Source organism: Ictalurus punctatus, chromosome 23 (assembly GCF_001660625.3).
Source record: "Ictalurus punctatus breed USDA103 chromosome 23, Coco_2.0, whole genome shotgun sequence".
Classification (NCBI taxonomy): domain Eukaryota; kingdom Metazoa; phylum Chordata; class Actinopteri; order Siluriformes; family Ictaluridae; genus Ictalurus; species Ictalurus punctatus.
This window is the reverse complement of record NC_030438.2, coordinates 9,507,501-9,527,320: the sequence shown is the minus strand read 5'-3', so window position 1 is coordinate 9,527,320 and position 19,820 is coordinate 9,507,501. Positions and strand designations below refer to the sequence as shown.

At 41.4% G+C, this 19,820-nt stretch overlaps 2 protein-coding genes across 5 annotated transcripts in view; both read right to left on the bottom strand.

Annotated features, from left to right (window-relative positions):
• Nucleotides 1-46: 46 nt before the first annotated feature.
• cldn11b (claudin 11b) lies at nt 47-5,216 on the bottom strand. Its single transcript, XM_017453832.3, has 3 exons — nt 4,749-5,216; nt 3,957-4,121; nt 47-2,185 (listed from the first exon to the last, which is right to left on the bottom strand). The coding sequence occupies exons 1-3, from the start codon at nt 4,972-4,974 to the stop codon at nt 1,923-1,925; spliced, it is 654 nt and encodes a 217-aa protein (XP_017309321.1). The 5' UTR covers nt 4,975-5,216; the 3' UTR covers nt 47-1,922.
• A 1,009-nt stretch (nt 5,217-6,225) lies between these two features.
• si:ch211-230g15.5 (polyhomeotic-like protein 3) overlaps nt 6,226-19,820 on the bottom strand; it is a 15,940-nt gene continuing 2,345 nt past the window's right edge. For 2 of the 4 annotated variants that reach the window (XM_047150106.2, XM_017453320.3), the window contains exons 2-14: nt 19,295-19,534; nt 18,360-18,431; nt 16,233-16,385; nt 14,065-14,163; nt 13,246-13,501; nt 11,396-12,234; nt 10,691-10,820; nt 10,293-10,525; nt 9,545-9,683; nt 9,132-9,246; nt 8,380-8,491; nt 7,660-7,921; nt 6,226-7,346 (exon numbers count right to left, since the gene is read on the bottom strand). In XM_047150106.2, coding sequence (XP_047006062.1) covers nt 7,186-7,346; nt 7,660-7,921; nt 8,380-8,491; nt 9,132-9,246; nt 9,545-9,683; nt 10,293-10,525; nt 10,691-10,820; nt 11,396-12,234; nt 13,246-13,501; nt 14,065-14,163; nt 16,233-16,385; nt 18,360-18,431; nt 19,295-19,507 — 2,784 coding nt within the window. In that variant the 5' untranslated portion in view covers nt 19,508-19,534 and the 3' untranslated portion in view covers nt 6,226-7,185. The remainder of the gene's footprint in view (nt 7,347-7,659; nt 7,922-8,379; nt 8,492-9,131; nt 9,247-9,544; nt 9,684-10,292; nt 10,526-10,690; nt 10,821-11,395; nt 12,235-13,245; nt 13,502-14,064; nt 14,164-16,232; nt 16,386-18,359; nt 18,432-19,294; nt 19,535-19,820) is intronic. The other 2 variants (XM_017453322.3, XM_017453323.3) reach the window with 2 other exon arrangements.

The following is a 19,820-nucleotide window of genomic DNA, read 5'->3' as shown; positions in this document are numbered from 1 at the left end:
ATCACAGAAACAGAATCATGGGGTTTAAAAGATTCAGAACTTTGACTAAAGTAAAGAATAATTTATTATAATATACTATTTTTACAGGAAATATCATAATATTGAAATCCCTATACAGACATTCAGTCCGATACATGCACACTCTTTAAAGAAAAAGGTAATTCTAGAACATTTAAATGTTCTTTGGTTTGTGTCACTAGTTCCTCTTTGTGTGTGTGTGTTCTCATTTCATGTTCCAGAGTGATAAAATCAGAGTCCACCTGGAACAAAACACACACACACACACACACACACACACACACACACGCTTTAGTTCTTCCATTTTATACACTCTTAGAAAATGTAGAACCTTTAATGGTACTTCGATTGTTCCTCTGGGAAAACCTTTAAAGGTTCTATGTAGAACCCTACAACAAAGTGCTTTCTTATCAGAAAGGGGTCCAAGAAGAATTGATCCCCTTTATGAAGGCAAGAACCCTTAAGTTTCCAAAGAATCTTTCATCAAACCTGTTACATAGAGACAAAATCAGGGTCCACATGGAACACACACACACACACACACACACACACACACACACACACACACTTTAGTTTTCCCTTATTTTATTTTACAAAATGTAGAACCTTTAAGGAATCCTCGGTTGTCTGTGTGATAAGATCATTAAAGGTACTAAGTAAAACTCTAATACAAATCATCAGAAAGGTTTCCAAGAAAAAAAGGTTGAATTATGTAGAGAACTCTTGAAGAACCGTCAGTTCTAAGCGTGTAGAAGGAATGTACTGTAGATGGTGTATAGTGAAAAGACACTACGACTGTTCTGCCGAGTTTGTGTTTTATTTTAAAGGCTCAGTGTATAGAAATATTACTATTATTATTATTATTATTATTATTATTATTATTTCCTGAATACATTAAAATTCCTTTTCAAAATATCCTGCGATGTTGATCTCGAGTTATTTCTTTGAATACTTGGCTTGTATGTTGTTGTTGTTTTCCTCAGTGTTTCTGCTATATGTTTTTATGTCATGAATATATTTCAGCATAAAATTTACGGACTCGAGACACAGAGTATGATTAACCCCGCTTACACCCAATCCCATCCAGAGTGATATATCTCAAATAAAAAGATGAGAAAAGATGAAAGGATTTATATAAGAGTCTGTTTATAGAACGTCTCCCTGTGAATACGTCATGTTTCACACGTCTATTCTTCTTTCAAAACTGCTTTCTGAATAGTGTTACGTATTCCGTGCCCTGCGAGAGCAACAAAGCAAAAGAAAGGGTTCGTTAAACATGACAGAAATATCGTTAATGAACCACACGAGAGAAGGACGTACGAAAAACGGCTGTCACTATTGAAGGTGTCCTCGCTTTGAGTCTGCAGATTTCCTGAGGGATCCTGAGCAGGAAAGCGTGAAGAGCTTTACAGGAAAAAACATGGAGAAGACACCTGGCCTTACTGCACCTCTGGCTTCCTGCCTGTCTGCCGTCTGCGTGTCAGATGGACTGATTTTATTTCTTTTTTAAAAAAAAATCGCATGCTTTCTAACCAGAGCAGATGATTGAGCACAGACTGAGATGAATTAGGAATAAAAGAAAACTTTCAGCACTCCTGAAAACCACTTAAAAAGAAAAAGAACAAAGAGAACAGATTACAGGGAGATTTTTTTTTTTTTTATCTTGGCCTCGAATTCTAGGTCCATGCTGAGACAAAACATCTCATCCAGACTGGAATAAATATTGTTTTGAGTAGAAGTTGTGCTTTGCTCGTATCTCAGAATGGAAAATCCCCCATGTTTCTGTGTGTGTGTGTGTGTGTGTGTGTGTGAGAGAGAGAGAGAGAGAGAGAGAGAGAATGAGAAATGAGAGCAATAAACCATTCCTCTCTGTTTGAAGTCCGTTCCAGTTCAGGTCTCCGCTCTCAGACGTGAGCGCTCTTGGCGTGATTGTTTGTGGCCTGGACCGAGTCGGTGATTCCGCTCTGTTTGGAGTAGTAGAAGCGCTTTTCAGGGCGTTGAGCCGGAGCATTGTTGCCTCCCGAGCAGCAGGTCAGAACCGAACCCCCGAGGAAACAGAGGGCAGAACCCAACCATCCAGCGTACAGAGAGAACCCGAACGACAGCAGGCCGTCTTCATGGTGCGCTCCGATCGGGAACCACACCGTCGACACCAAACCACAGACCGCTGCGGAGAGACAGCAAACTTTAATACAACCTCATTTATATTTTCAGACATTTTTATTTTGACACTGTAAACAAACATTATAAAAAAAATACAAAAATATAGCCAGAAGCTGCAACCTGTGGGGACCAAGCACCCTTCACAAGCAGCACTGACAGAGGCCAGTTATTACCAAGTTACAGAGAACCATAAAGAGACCACAGATGTACAGATGTTCAGGGTTTGTGATGGTAATGCTAACTCTGTAAAATGCCTACTCACAGTTGTGTATAAAATAAATAAATACATCAGAATACACTTTCAGATTAGCATGACAATGCATTACAGCTAAATTTTAGCACTTTCTGAGAAACAATTATGTAAACTTAACTCCACCCCCTAAGGATGACCACGCCCCAACCTCAGAATCTTGCACACATGCTCAGAATCTTGAACATATATTTCAGCATCTATAATCCATGCAACCAATCACGATTTACAAATCTTTAAGTATATAAGACTCTGCCCCACCAGAATTGATTGGCAAATGATGGCCATACTGTTCGTTTGAAGAAGAAGAAGAAGAAGAAGAAGAAGAAGGAGAAAACCCAAACAAAAGCAGTATGATGAGCTATTTCTCTAAACAAATAGAAAGTTCCACTTGTGCTTGGCCCCTAACTGGGGCTTTAACATGTACAGGCTTGAACGTACTTAATGTCATACGTCAAAGTTTTCTGTGATTTTTACGGTGTTTGTATCTTCAGGTACCGAGATGTACCAGTACAGTCCTTTTTTTCTGACAGACCAAATGAAGATAAATATAAAGCGACATGATATCTGTTTTAAAACAATAAAACCACGTAACATTCTACATCTAACCCTGAAACCCTGACTCATAAGATAAAGTTTAAAGACACTCCAGAACTGAAGGGCAAAAGTGAGACACGTGTCAGACATCACGCTGAACCAGCTGACCCTGACAGACCCTTCCTACAGGATGGAGGAAATCCCTGTGTGTGACGGAGAACCACCGATACATCTGCAGCTGTGTTACAGTGGTTTATGTTCCACGTTGAGAGATGACTCCGGAGAGGAAATGGGATTGGTACACACATGGGAACTGACACACATCCTGAGTTTAGTTTGAATTGAATAAAAACTGCAATGTAGTCCTGAGTCCTGTACAGAAAATAATCTCCACCGAGACAGTATAGTGCCGCTCTGAGAGAACGGTACTGTAACTTAGTACCTGTGCTGAATTTGGTTCTCCTTTTTGCAGCGTATCAAGAAACCGAACAATGATCACAGAATCGTCCTGATTATAATGACATCTCTTACTAGTCTGATCTTTCTAACAGACAAACTTGATCTCTCTTTCCTAATCGATTTTTCCGCAGGGTTTGAGAGAAACGTCACATCGGTTGTAACCCAGGATGTGTGTAAAACTGTCCACTTTAAGTGAGGCTGGATCCCACATTCACTATATATGCTCACTACATGAGATTTAACATGTTAATACACCTTCAGTAAGCGCTTAATTCCTGTCAGGGTCACGATGGATCGGGAGTCTACCCTGGGAAAACTGGGATTCACATCTAGGAGCAATTTGGCGTAGCCAGTCCAACTACTGGCATGAGCTGGCATGAGCTGGCATGAGCTCTGGAGGTGGGAGGAAACCAGAGAACCCAGAGGAACCCCACATGGACACAGAAAGAACATATGAAACTCTATACAGACAGAAACCTGAGCTCAGGACGGAGCTGTGAGGAAGGTATAAACATAAACCGTCACTCACACATGATCAGAGTGAGGATTCCCCCTAACAGAGCGCGTTTCTGTTTGGTTCCATCGCTCTCGTCACCCAGTCTGACACATGGCGTGGCCAAGAGCGCCAGCAGCACCGATGGGAGGCCGAGGAGTGACGCAGACACCATGAGCGCCCGAGACGTCTGGATGTATGCTACAGAGAAAAGATCAAACACACATCACAGAGAAGATCAATCACATGACATCATCAAATCAAAGAGTCCTGAAGTTCAACCTCTGATTTACATCAACAGCATGACCATGTGACTTATTCTGTGGCTGGAAGGAAATAATTCTCATGTCATACGTAAAGTATTTTAATATTTTCTAGTTACATTGTAAATAAATAAATAAATAAATAAATAAATACATTTATCATAAACATTTTTATTTGATATTATTTCTGAAATATATATTCACCAAATCAGCTCATATTTCTGCATTAATATAAAGGAACTGTCAGTAGCATGTTTACCGTAGAACCCCGTAGAAACATGTAGAACCCCATAGAACCCTGTAGAACCCTCCTCACCTGGACCTCAAGTCATTGATGAATAAATTTATGAAGAAATAGCAGATTTCACTAAAGTTTACACTTCAGAAAAAAAGTGGAATAAACTTTACCTTTCTTTATTTTCTATATCTTTCACCTGGAAATGTGGATATAAACTACATGCTCAATCCTGGGTACTAACGGTACAAAAGGTACTAAAGGTGTCCCCACTTGAGGAGGAAAGGAGTGGTAGAAAGGGTGAGAGAGTGTGAAAGGTGTGAGTCTCACCAGGTAAAGTGAGGATCTGGTTGAGAGCCGCACAGTGATACGCCGCTGTAGAAATCATACACTCGGCCCATAAACCTTTGGACTCCAGCTCGTCCATCTTCACGCAGGTGTGCAGGCCGAAGCTGCAGGTGATCACCCAGTCGTTAGTGGAGGTGGCGATGATGAGACAGATCCATCCCGAGCAGCTCAGAAAGAAACCGCACAGCAAGCGACAGCTCTGAGACATGATGCTGAATATCACACACACACACACACACACACACACACACACTTCGAAAAATAAAACTCCTGAAAGTCTGAGATGTTCTTCAGATCTTCAGCGCAGAATCTACAGCTTTAGTGGTGACGCAGTTGATCTTCTTCTTCTTCTCTATTTATTCAAGTGTCATGGTTCTTCAGGTCAGAACACACACAGAACACACTTTCAGCACCGAGTCCAGAAAAATTATACAAAATATTATAATAATGTACGGAGTCAGCCCTTTTATAGTCAGCCCTCACCTACCAATAGCCCCGCCCCATTTAAAACTTTCAGCCAATCACAGTAATGCCCATAAAGGAACAAAACAGCATCCAAAAATTCCTTACCACATGGAAAAGAAACGAAATATCATGATTTTAAAGCGTGAATATGCGACTAAATACACACATGAACATTTTTACACAACAATCACAAAATATTAGAGACTTTACCTCACTCATAAACGTCTTTAAATGTCTTTTAAAGGTTTTTTGTAAACACTTTTATGAATTGAACATAATTGTTTTTCTTTCCTTTCTTCTTTCCCTTTTTTGCTACTTTGTCTTCTGTTTGTAAATGGATTTTAGTTACATTTAAGTCAATCAATCAATCAACAAACATAATATTTTCCATTTTACAAAATGTTTATTAGAACCATCAAAAATTGACTAGAACTTTCCTTATTTTATTTTTCAGATGTTTCACTATTACCCTTTATTGTCTGTAAAATATTTAATTAGAGTAATTTTTGTTTGACAAATAGAAATGTGATCAATTGTGTTGAGTGTAAACATTTAATAAAACTATAGAATAAGTGCTATATTTATGTAATGTCTGTAACTTGTTATATGTGAATAAACCATTTATTGAAAAAAAATCTGTCTATAGTTTTCATTTTTGATATTTCTTAAAATCATTCTAATCATGAGTCAGAGTAATTCTCCCAAAGTTATTCTCTCTGTTTTATTTAAAATATATTTAAGCTTTTTTTTTTTTTTTTTTTTTTTTAAAAAGATTATTCTGGGCGCCATCTAGTGGGCGTGTGATGTGGTGCAGCAACAAAGACAGGAAGGGAACACAGATGAGAACTAGAAATAAAAACACTCCAGAGAAGGTAATTGAGCCAATTTAAAATATAATATAATATAAAAAACCTGAAAGTTGATTCATTTAGAACAAAGTTTTGTGCATTTGTAAGGAGACAAACACACGAACACAGTAAAATAACTGCACGGGTTCAGTAACAAAATGTAGTTTGTTTAATTAAATAATCAAAAATGGCACAAGAAAGGTCATGTAACTGTGACAGACAACACTTGGATGACACAAGATTATAGTACAATGTCTACAGCAGTTTTATAAGGTCTCCATGTCAGGAAAAGGCACCTCTCTGTACCTTAATTAGGCGTGACTGCGTGTTTAAGTACCTGTGTACTGCGACATGTTCAGGTTCAACGCTTCCACCGGAGTGAAGATGCTCTGATAAAATTTCATTTCATTTCATTTAGCCTACATAATCTTATCAGCATGTCAAACATCGTTTTTTTTATTTTTTAAAAATGCTTAAAAATCTCAAATCGCTTGCATTTGTATTTCCTAGAGCCTTAGAAGACAAATATATTAAATATTACAAATCCTTCACAAAACATTTTGTATAGATTTATACACACAGAGCACTGCATCGTTATACATGTACACATATACAGTACAATAAGAAAATATCTACAACAGGAAGGGGAGGGACATGCGCACAATAATAGCACTTCCATTCTTTTCTAATTCCTTCACAGACACAGGAAGCGTCACCTTTTAGTGAAAAATAGAAACTCGACAAACCCTGATTATGATTTCGATCCAATCGGCTACAAAAAAGAAGCAGACACGAACATTTCCCTCGTACTAGGACTGAATATAGATCTTGTATTATGTTCACGGAAATTAAGGGGACCATTATATTGCTATCATGCTTTCAGACAGAGGCTAAAGGTTACGGAAGGCTACTGTAATGTTAGTCTAAATCAGTTCAAGCAAAAATACACACATTACCTCGACACGTTGACTTTACCGCGTGAATCTCTTTAAAGATTAAAGTGCACAGAATGGCTCTATTCTATTGGCAAGTGCTCTGAACGTCCATGAGTCTCAAACCTGTCTGTCTGTCTCTCACTCTCCCTCTCTCTGTCTGGTTTTGTCTCTTTACCTCCCTCCTTCTTTCAGAGAGTTGATTCGGGCGCAGATTTTGAGCGCTGGTCCCAGTTTGACATTCATGGCGCTCATCAGGTGGTCTTCAGTGAGCAGCAGCAGGGCCTGTCCATCAATCTCCTGCGCTCGAAACGATTCAGCGATGTCCTGACACCCTGGGAAGGTCATGCAGAGGTCGACATTTAGGAAAATCGGAAATATCAAAGCAAACACTGAACATCAGAGAGCGAGAGAGATGAATAAACTGTAACACACCGATCTCAACTTGGCACTAAAGAATTCTTTGACCGTGTGAGACTTTACCCTGGGATAGCGAGAGCGACACCCAGCTGTAAATCATTCACTGTAAAGTCGGACTGAGAGAACCCCAGACTGATGAGATCGGCTCATGAGATGAGATCGGGTGTAAAAGTGTGAAAAAGCTTGTCAGATGTTTGAGTGCACGCTTTGAATGATCCATGACCTCACCTGGTAGATTGGAAATGAAGCTCCACACTTGGTCTACAGTCCACTGCGCAGGTTTGGAGTGTGAAGTAAGGTCTGTGGGTGAAACCACATCCAGAGGTGAAGTCGGTGCGCTTTTGGTCTCGCTGGTCCTGGTTTCTCTCTCTCGCACGTTCTGCTCCGTGTGTCTGCGCAGCCTCGTCTTCATCGGAGCAGCCGCCTCGTCTTCTCCCTCCTGCGGGGGGCGCTGGAGAATCCTCCACTGCTCCGTGGTGCCATGTTTCACCTGCAACGTACAGAACAAGACCATGAGGTGTGTTCTGGAGCTTTTATCCTCATTTCAGTTTGATAAATCTGTATTTGTGTGTGTGTCTGTTTTAACATCATCCTCTAAAATAACATTAAATAATGAATTCACAGTGAAGACAAAACAGCTTTGAATCTCACAGATAGACGACTTTAAAGTACAACTTTAAAGATAGGATTTTAAAGCAGAATGGAGGTATTCACATTTCTTTGTGTCGATTTGTGCCATGAAAATGACTGTATATGAATAAAACAGAAAAGAATAACAATAACAAAGCCCATTATACAAAAAGCACACACGTTTATATTCTGCTTTATTCTAAAAATTTTATTTAATTAATACTGCAGCAGTTGCAGTTCCACAGTGCTGACAGTAGGGGTGCTGCAGAGGCAGTGACTCGGACAAAGTGAAGCACCAGACTAATAATGAGAACAGACCTGTTGGAAACTTTCCTCCTCGATCTCGTCCTCTGCTCCATTAAATTCGGATCGATGTCCTCCTTCACTCACGCAACGTCTCAGAGCTCGGAAACGTTTAGTGTAGCTGAACCTACAGTCAGGAGGAAAAAACCAGCCTGTTGGTGAAGTTTAATTTAATCTCACTGATCAAACTCAGCTGTTCTGCCCCTGACCACATCCTGTCCCCACTGACACGCATATTTTACAGATAACAGGTCTTTATTTCAATTGTGCTCATAGTTGATGGGATAAACGACTTAAATGCATGATTATAATTCGTTTCCTGGGAATCCAAGTCTGCTTACAGCGAGTTTATATTTTCCGTTTGCTAGTATTCACTCATTCACTGTGCTTCATTAAAACTGTTCTTGAAGAAGATTTCTACACAGGAAACCACAATGACACGTTTCACCACCGCGGCCAGTTGTGTGAAAACAGTGCATTATTTCTGCATGAGGAACTTCATCTGAACATATGAGAACATGGTTCAGTGTAGTGTAAAGAAATAAGATAAAAGTTTGATGTATTAATGATTCACAACATAAATAAAGGTTGATCCTGAGTTCAAGTTACTGTCTCAGGTTACTGTCTGGGTTCTCCGGTTTCCTCTCACATCCCTAAAACATACTGGTAGTGTGGATGACGCGCAGTGTTCACGGGACAGACTCCAGAACTGGCGCCACCCTGAACAGGACATGCTTACTGAAGATGAATGAATACAGGTTTCGTACCTCTTGGCGCAGGATTTGGAGCAGAAGCGTTTGGAGCGGTTGAAGGTTTGTGCTGTTCCTTTCCTCTTACAGAAGTGACACTGCAACACGAGTCTGTGTCCAACACCGACACCGTCTATACAGAGACACGAAGAACAAAAGACAGCTCTGTACAGAGTACACACGGATACAGTAATCCACATCGTTTATTCTGGGGACACGGGAGACATCCAAAACTCTTTATCCCTTTATTTATTCCTTTATTTTTAACCTCTTATTATATTTGTATTGTACTAACACTAACACCTTTTGTGATATTTGTAATACGATGATTATTGCCTTTTATTTATTTCACCCTATAGGCATAATTGTTAAAGCGTGTGCTAAGCAATAAGTATTGGGATTTTCTGTACAGGATCAGAGCTGGGACTCACTGTTTGTGACGGAAATCTCGTCGTCGGAGTCGGTCGAGTTGTCGGGGGATTCTGAGGTGGCGTTAAAGATGTCCGGTCCATTCGCCCCGTTCAATCCCGAACCACAGTTTGGACCCACCATCAGAGACGACCTGTTCACCTGCACGATAGAAAACACACACGAAGGTGGAGAACGTTAACAACATGTCACGATTATCACAGTCATCATACAAACCACAGCAAATAATAATCAAATCGTCTGCTGAATTCTGTTGATTTTATGCCGCTGTAGTGATATACACACGTCAGTAATGTATTAATAAAGTTTTATCAAGATTAACCCATTCATGCACAACGTCCACATGCACTGAGCATCAATTTAAAGCTGTTTTAAGGAAAATATTTCAATCAAATGTATAAACACACAAATCAGATTATTTAGCAGTATTTTCAGTGCATGTCTGCGCTATACCGTTATAGACATTTTACACAAAATCCCAAATTAGGTGAAAATATATATTTTTGTTTTAAGGTCCATGAACATCTTAGCTTATTTAAAACATTTTTGATGTTCTATGCAGAACCCTACAACAGTTCTTTTCCTATCAGATATGGTTCTATCTATCTAAGCACACAGAACCCCTTTAAAAGTGAAAAATGATTAGCTGTCTACAGAACCATTTTACAGTTTAGAAGCTAACCGTAGTCATGTGAACTTCAGAATGTTCCAGCATGGTATGTAGTCCTGTAATGTGTACGTGTAAAGTACCGGGAATGGTTCCAGTCCTTCCTGAATGATGAAGCCGTCCACCAGGTGAGTGAGGACAAGCGGTTTGGTGGGTTCTGTCGGTCCCGTGTGGCTGGAGGACGGCTGCTGAGCGGGCGCTCTCTCTGAAACAGCCGGGAACTTGGCGGGAGAGTTTCGGCCGGCGGGGGAGACGACTGAGGGTCGTATCATGGAGGACAGGACTGGGGACAGATCCAAGGACAGGCTGGAGATGGCTGGAGTAATGAGAGAACAGGAAAATCTTTACACGAGGAAACATGGTTAAATGTTGACATATATTTATATATAAAGTAGATTAAACTACAGGAACTAAAAATGCTTCTCTTTGGAAGTTCTACAGAGACTTGGACGGAGACTAAATTCGGAGACATCCTGAATACCTGAGTGACTGTCTGCACGAGTGGACGTTTCCTCGCAGACATCTTCTCGTCCAGCAGTCGATGCTACAGAGACAGACGGCATCTTCTGAGACCTCGGCACTTCTGTACATACCGCCGGCCGTTTACACACCTGACACACACCACAAACCTCTGTATATAACCTCATACAAACACACACATATAGGCTACAAATACATATAGCAAACACTACAGTCACATGGTGCATTGTTGTGTGAAAGTTTGCATCCCCTATGGTTTCTGAAAGGAAAAGGCAAAAAGGAACTGCTTTCCATTTAATCTAAAATATCTAAAAATATAAAAAAAGGAAAAGAGAAAAAGAAGGCGCAAATATGGGTGTAACCTGCAAATAACAACAAATTATAATGCAAAGTGAAAACATTATTGACATTTTTATATTAATTGATATCACTAAGAATGACAGAAAAGCTCAGAGGATATAATAGAAAAGAGGCAATGTGATATTATGCAAATATAATATTTGTAAAAAAAACACAAAAAAAAAACGTTTTAAATGTAATTAAATTCATTTCTATTAGGATTGTCCAATTTATTTTTTATTTTATTCTCTTTGTGAAACTGAACACACTAAATGTCATGATAAATTTTATCCTAGAGAATGCTAATGTCTGCACTCATCTGTAAAGAAAGAAAGAAACAAACAAATAAATAATCAGAGAAACTCACTGTAGTCTTGTCCACGGTTCCTGAAGGCTGTGGTTCCGCGCTGGTGCTCTGAGATGTTGGGTTTCCTTCCACACTTTTTGTCTGTGATGATGGAAGTTTGAGATCCTGCGGAATTTCCTCGGTGCTGTTTCCCGGCTTCATCTTCGGCTTTAGACTTTTCAGCTCCTTGGTCGTGTCTGTGGTGTGTGTGATGGAGGCGAGAGGGGACTGTGGAGGCGCAGGGGAGGAGGTGGAGCTGGTGGAGACGAGTGGGAGGACCGGAGATGGAGGAGAAGCTCTTTGTGGAGACGTCCAGGTCTGTCTGGAGGGTGACAGCTGCACCAGCTGGGGGCAGGTGTTGGAGTTCTGTGGTGATGGGATTGGACACTCTGGTTTAGCCGACGCAGGGGAGAGCTGAGGCTTCGGCTGGACGAGATCGTGAGACGGGGACACGGTGGAGGACTTCGGCTGGCCGTTGGTGCACTGGGTGGAGGCGGATGCAGATGCGGAGGACAGGGCGATCCTCAGGAGCTGTTTAGTGGCCAGTAAGGAGCCTCCGGAGGAGGTGGGGGTCAACGGTAGGGTCAAGGTGGGCGGAGTCAGGTGGGATCGGCTGAGATTGGGCACGGTGATGGGCACAGCAGAAGTCTGGCTCAGGCCACTCGGTGACGCCTGGGTGGACGGACAGCGCTTCAGCTCGGGAAGAGGTTTCTTTGGTACGGCCGGAGAGGAATTGGGGTGTGGATGCCTCGAAGGGAACGGATGCTGCGGAATGCTGATCTGACTGTGAGGTCTCTTCAGGCTGCTGCTGCTTAACTTCTGCTTGGCCAGCGCATGAGACTGAGCTGGAGCATAAAGAGCTGAAAACACACAGGTGACCATTTCAGAATTAAAGTCGAAAACACCACACGAGACACTGACAGAGACGTGGTTCTTGATGCCAAGGTTCAGCAGAGCACCTGTCATTACATTATTATACACCAACTTTACCTCACTTACACCACAACGATTTTTACCAAAAATAAAAAAACAGCCCCCGTGACCCTGAAAAGGAGTGAGCGGTAGAAGATGGATGGATGGTGGATGGATGGAAAAAACAGCTTTTTATAAGTTTTATATGTTATAAGTGATAGGTATTTGAACTATAGTTATCCCCTTACATTTCTGCATAATTAAAATCAATCTAATAATTTAATTGTAGCAGTAATATCAGTTGAAGCTTTCCCCTCATTGCTGCTCAGACAATAAGCACAGGATCAACAAATAAACATAGTTCATTTTCAACTTTATGAAGTTTTTCATGTTTTTCATGCCTGAGACTTTAACACAGTCTGGATTTAAACACTAAATCTGCTGTTTCCGAAATATTCCATCCCTCCATCTTCTGTACCGCTTAGTTTATGTTTTTCTTTTTATCGTTTGCTAAGCATCATGAAAACAGAGCAAGGATACAGACGGAGCCACATTTATTCTCGTTGTCATGGTTATATTCTGACATCAGGAAGCAGAAATCATTTTAATGACGTTACAGTGCTAGGGTGCTATTAGCTCTATAAATATAAATGTTGCTATAGATAACATTTATTTAGTATAGAAATATACCTGATTGGTTTAATTAAACATTTAATATGTTAAAAACATGTATAAATCAGTTTAACACTGAAACGTTCGTTCAGTAATAAAAAAGTGTTAATAATGCCAGCAAATAAATACATTTAAATGGCACATATTTGCTAAAATCACTAAAATATCACTATATAACTTAATTTGTTGAAATAATAGTTCTATAACAGACACTTATATAATAAATAGCAATAAGACTATTTAAATAATTTATAAATATATACTTAATAATAAATACAGTGACTTACATGGAGGCGGCACTGTAAGATGGCGTACAGGCGGAGCTTTGGGCGGGGCCGAGGGTGGTGGTGAAGTGGCACACTCTGTCTTTGTGGGCATGTCCTTCACAGGGCTGCACGGTGGTGGGCTGGGTCTCGGAGTCAGGGTGGGCACTCGGGCACGGGTCAGGGCCGGGGGTGGGCAGGGGGAGGCGGATTTTAGGGGCAGGTTCGGTGGGATGGTCAGTGTACCAGGTGGAGGTGGGCGGAGTGTCAAACTCTGGAGCTGAAATCAGGACACACACACACACACCCACACACACACAAAACCTGATTCACTGTGAACAACTTACAAACAGCACAATGTTAATAACTAACGCCCTCAACCCTCAGATTATATTTATTATATTTAATTATGGTAATTAAGCAGTTAGTGTAATTGCGATGATTACTGTTTCTTAAAGCACTTAAGAGACACATTCGTAACCATGTGACCTACATCACAGGTTCTGAAAGCTGGGTTTGGTGGACGTTATGCTGCTTAGCAACCAAAGGCTACTATTAACAGATTACACTGTGTGGGTGTTTATTGCAAATGTTATTAATAATGAATTTTACTACACTGCTTTTGTCACAATACGTCACTTGAGGCTGTGCGTTAGCAAAAAAAAAATCAGCCAGGATAACATCACTGTAACACACACACTCGTCTCGTGACTTACGGCTTCATAATAACACATACTGTAGATGGAATGACTGACATCTCCTAGATAGCATCTACTGAGAACATTATAGTGCTTTACAGGGACAGTGAAGAGATTTAGACATGACCAGTGAAGAAAATCTCACCTGTGAAGAAGGGAATCGAGGTGAAGAGGAAGAGGGAGAGGAGGAGGAAGAGGAGGAGAGGACAGGGGCATCAGGTCGCACTGTGGACGTTAGAATCAGCTACAGGGATGAAGACACGAGAGAGACAGAGACACAGAGAGAGAGAGAGAAGAAGAGAGAGGGAGAGAAAGAGAGAGAGAGGAAGAGGAAGGTAAAGAGCTGATAGTGTGGGTGTGATGGTGAGTTTCACAGTGAAGTGACGAGCTTTTGAAGTGGTGAAGAAAACCGTGTCCGCTTCAGTCCATGTGATCACACAGCACGAGCAGAGCTTCTGCACACCGCCTAATGAGAAAACTCTTCTCTCTGCCATTAAATACACTAACAGTAAGATTTTAACTGCAAACCACATGCACAGTTTGCAGATACAAGGCAATTTATTCAGAAATGTGCAAGAACGAAGAGACCAGCGTGTGTTGTGAACAAGTGCAGCGAGAGTGGGAGGGGCAAGGGAGCTTTCAAAAAGTTTCCCCTGAGAAACCAAAAGAACTTTCCGTCCAACATTCAGAACGGAGAATAAACATAGAGCTTCGTATCACACCGTAACAGTCAGAGGAGAAGCTGTAAGGTTACGCTTTCCTACATGGGAGAGTCTTCAGGACAGAGGAGCAGGGAGGAGAACGTACTGAGAAACCGAACTTAGTGTCAAAATCATGACCGTGAACTAGAAGTGTGAAGACGAGAAAATGTTAACGTGAGCGTTAAAAAGTAGTGAAGTTTAAACATGCTCGAGTATTCAAGAGTAAAAATGTGATGTTTTTAACTGACAAAAAGAGTTGAGTATCAAGAAGATCATCACGTAAGATCATCACGTCATCAATAAGATCATCACGTAAGATCATCACGTCATCAATAAGATCATCACGTAAGATCATCACGTCATCAATAAGATCATCACGTAAGATCATCACGTCATCAATAAGATCATCACGTAAGATCATCACGTAAGATCACCACATCATCAATAAGATCATCACGTCATCAATAAGATCATCACGTAACTCAGATAACGCTAGAATTTGTCTCGCTGCTTAGCTAAAGTTTAATAACCGTTTTAGAGTGAATGCTAAGTTATATTAGCAAAGAATAACAAAAATAACTAGCTAACTTAATTACTTAATAAGCTATTTTATAAAACTAGCTAATTTACCAAACCTAAAGTTAACTTAACATGTTTTTTAGATTTGATGGCAAATTTTAAATCTTATACAAACCTGTAACAGAAACAAAACACATCTTACTAAGAAAAAAGTAGGAGCTAATCTCACAGCGTTTTGGATGAAGTCAAAATGAAGAGTAAGTAGTAAAAAGGAGCAAGGTTTTTCCGATGCCAATGAGGTACAAATCAGTAGAAGTACGATGAAGAAGTATAAATAGTACTTACAGCTACAGTAATGAAGGGTAGTTACTATGGTTACACTATTTTCCATTTTCCAGTCCTGAAGTTTACGCTTTGCAGTTTCTCACTAACATGACGATCTGTGTTTTTATTATTATTAATTTGGAATACAGGGTGTCCCACAAGTCTCCGTACTCAGGGGAAATTAACACTTTATCAAAATGCCTTCCAAAAATTTTTCATACTTAGTTTATATTTATATATATTTATATTTATATATATATTCAGATAGCCTTTAAGAACATCTTTGACAAAAGAAGAAGGTATTGAACTCGTTCTCGTGGGTGGATCAGGAAGCGGTCTCAAGGCTGCGATGGATTTTAACAGGACACACGGAGAGCACCTCACACACCTCGCGTTTACTGAGAAGTAGACGTCCACCAACATCCACTTATGAAGACATAACCCACGTGGTGCTGGAAGACACAGTCCCCGGGGTTCTCTATACAGTACATGGAGACTTTTGAGACCCCCTGTAGTTTTTGCAGGTCTACATGAAAATGTACGAGGTAAAAGTTGTTGTTTTTTTCGTGGACGTGTGATGAAGCAACAGCAGAAGAATTCGTTTTCAGTTGTATTGAAGTAAAATAAAAAAGATCCCTAAGAAAAGTAAAGATCATTTTTTAAATGTAATATGATAAAATGATTTGAAGTTGTGAGTGTTGTTGCTTCAGATGGACAGAAGACAGGATATTACTCAGAGAAGAGGAGGAACAGACGCAGGTGCTTTTACCATCTGAGCCCTCAGGAGCATTTGGGTCTGGCTGGTGGGACTCTTTCCTACGAGCAGAGCCTGGGGTGAGATCTTGTGGTTGGCGCTGGTGGGGCTGGAGCTCTGGCTGGCTCGGACGAGGGCGGCTGTCCCGGGCATGCTGGAAACTGACACCTGAGGAACCACAAGAGAAGTATGATGTAGGTGGAAACACAGACAACGTGAGTATCTGGGTGAAGGTGCAACAGAACAGCTTGGTGGGACAAAAGCAGGTGATATGTTTGTACGTATATGAGTTTACAGCGTGCTGCATAAGTATTCACCCCCCAGAACCTTCAACATATTGTACTGTAACAACATAAAAGTTGTAATTGTGTAAGTATTCACTAATTAAATTATTTCTGGTGCAGACAGTTTCCATCAGAAAGGAGATAATTAGGTGAGTTGAGTCACGTGATCTCAGTATAAATACAGATGTTTCTGGAAGAACTGAGAGTTTGTTAAAGAACATATCTAAACAAACAGAATCGTGAAGATCAAGAAGAGATCAAAACTGATTGAAAATATCAAGCAGGATTTAGTTGTAAAAAAAAAAATCCTAAACTTTGAAGCTCCTGCAGAGTGACATTAAATTATTAAAAATGTAAAGAATGCGATGAGAATTCATCCATCTGCAGGAGAGAGTCCACCTGAAGAGCAGGTAAAGAGGGGATTAGTCACAGACACAACCGAGAGAACAAGGAGGAGTCTAAAGGAGCTGGAGATCCACAACTACAACTCAAACACTCCGCACAACCCGAACACTCAAACACAACCCAAACACTCCGCACAACCCGAACACTCAAACACAACCCAAACACTCCGCACAACCCGAACACTCAAACACAACCCGAACACTCCGCACAACCCGAACACTCAAACACAACCCAAACACTCCGCACAACCCGAACACTCAAACACAACCCAAAAACTCCGCACAACGCGAACACTCCGCACAACCCGAACACTCAAAAACAACCCGAACACTCCGCACAACCTGAACACTCCGCACAACCCGAACACTCAAAAACAACCCAAACACAACAAAACCCGAACACTCCCCACAACCCGAACATTAAACACAACCCGAACACTCAAACGTAACCCGAACACTCAACACAACCCGAACATTAAACACAACCCGAACACTCAAACATAACCCGAACACTCAACACGACCCGAACACTCCGCGCAACCCGAACACAACACAACCCGAACACTCCCCACAACCCGAACATTAAACACAACCCGAACACTCCCCACAACCCGAACATTCAACACAACCCGAACACTCCCCACAACCCGAACATTCAACACAACCCGAACATTAAACACAACCCGAACACTCAAACGTAACCCGAACACTCAACACAACCCGAACATTAAACACAACCCGAACACTCAAACATAACCCGAACACTCAACACGACCCGAACACTCCGCGCAACCCGAACACAACACAACCCGAACACTCCCCACAACCCGAACATTAAACACAACCCGAACACTCCCCACAACCCGAACATTCAACACAACCCGAACATTAAACACAACCCGAACATTCAACACAACCCGAACATTAAACACAACCCGAACACTCAAACACAACCCGAACACTCAACACAACCCGAACATTAAACACAACCCGAACACTCCCCACAACCCGAACATTAAACACAACCCGAACACTCAAACACAACCCGAACACTCAACACAACCCGAACATTAAACACAACCCGAACACTCAAACATAACCCGAATACTCAACACAACCCGAACACTCCGCGCAACCCGAACACTCCCCACAACCCGAACATTCAACACAACCCGAACACTCAACACAACCCGAACACTCAAACACAACCCGAACACTCAACACAACCCGAACACTCAACACAACCCGAACATTCAACACAACCCGAACATTCAACACAACCCGAACACTCAACCGCAACCCGAACACTCAAACGCAACCCGAACACTCAAACGCAACCCGAACACTCAAACGCAACCCGAACACTCCGCACAACTGTATTCGCTTGAGAATTCTGAAAGTTTGGTGCCTTTAAAATAAAGAAATGAGAGAGGAACAAATTGCGGACTACATACTGTTTTGTGAGTCTGCTGGGACGAAATAGCGGTAGAGAAAGCAGGCGCCAGTCTATCCCCAAACAGATTGACCTGACAGGAAGACAGAAAAAAAATCACAAATCCACACAAGCAAACGTGGTCTTTGATTAAAGAGCTCTGACTAAAATGGTGACTCAAAAATGTTCAGAAAGTCAAATAACATGCTGATCAGAATAACCTGCACCAGAAGGTGAGTAGTGTGATGGAGAAAATGTCGAGGCACACACAGCTTGAATTACAGTTCACTTCTCAGGCAGCAGAGGGCTTTAAACATTAAACACTGCTCATTTAAGTCTTCTGAAGAGTTTTTAAAAATGCAGCACATTTTATTTGATATGTTTCTGCTGCTGCTCTTTCATTACTAAGAGCTTAACCACAGTGGATCTGGAGTTTATCCCTGGAACACTGGGTGTGAGGCAGGAATACACCCTGTAAGGGACACCCATCCATCATACACACACACACATACACACACACACTGAGAGGAAATTTAATTTAGCCAATCTGCCTACTGACTTGTTTTTGGGATGAAACCAGAGAACCTGGAAAAACCCCACACCCCCAACAGAGAGAAGATGTGAAACTCCAAATAGACAGTAACTCGAGCTCAGGGTCGAACCCTGGTTCTGTGAGGAGACCACGCTACCCACAGCACCACCATGACACCTGACCTGAGACACACATTATAAAAATTCCCAAGGAAATGACTTCATCTATGTTGTTTTGGTTTAAAAACTGCTTCCAGGTTCTACACCTTCATCCTGTTGTTGTGGGAAAGTGATAAAAGTAAAAATGTGGGAAAGAGATAAAAGTCAGAAAGCAGTGAGTGTTGCAGGGGTTAAGTTGTAGATGGTGCGACGTTGTGAAAGGTTGTGTAAACAAAGCTCATGAAGAGGTGGAGAGCATTACTGCACCTGAGCAACTTTTCTGTCTGAAGGTGGAGGTTGGCTGTGGAAGGTGGTGACCGCCGTGAGAGCAGAGCTGCTCTTTGCCGTGCCATTGGGAGGCTGTGGAGGGCTCACAGCGGAGGTGGCAGTGCTCGTGGAGGTCGGGGTGGAGGTGGAGGTCGTCGTGGAGGTGGTTGGACTTTTTGTCTGATCTGCTTTCGTTTGGGGCTCTTTGTCCATTGCGCCGCGCTGTCAGACTACGAGAAGCTGCGAATAAAGGAGTAAAATTTCAGACGTTGAAAAAGTGTGTGTTTAATTTCATTAGTTTTTACATGCGTATTAACATCTACACACTATACGGCTGTTTGACGAGAACGCATGGGTGTGGCTTTGGGTGTATACGTTTGTACATATGTAGTATATATATTTTCCTTTCTGTTAAATTTGTCTGTATGAATGCGTCCATGTGGGACAGTCATCAAACATTAGAACACGTATTAAAGCAGTGGACATGCAAAACTGTAAACTCCTCCCCTCCCGCAGCTGTCTCCAC

Excerpts from the sequence above, each read along its gene's own strand:
- cldn11b (XM_017453832.3), bottom strand. The coding sequence starts at position 4,974 with ATGTCTCAGAGCTGTCGCTTGCTGTGCGGTTTCTTTCTGAGCTGCTCG. Across the intron at positions 4,122-4,748 it reads CCAGATCCTCACTTTACCTG|CATACATCCAGACGTCTCGG; the intron begins GTGAGACTCACA and ends TTTTCTCTGTAG. Across the intron at positions 2,186-3,956 it reads AATCCTCACTCTGATCATGT|CGGTCTGTGGTTTGGTGTCG; the intron begins GTGAGTGACGGT and ends GTCTCTCCGCAG.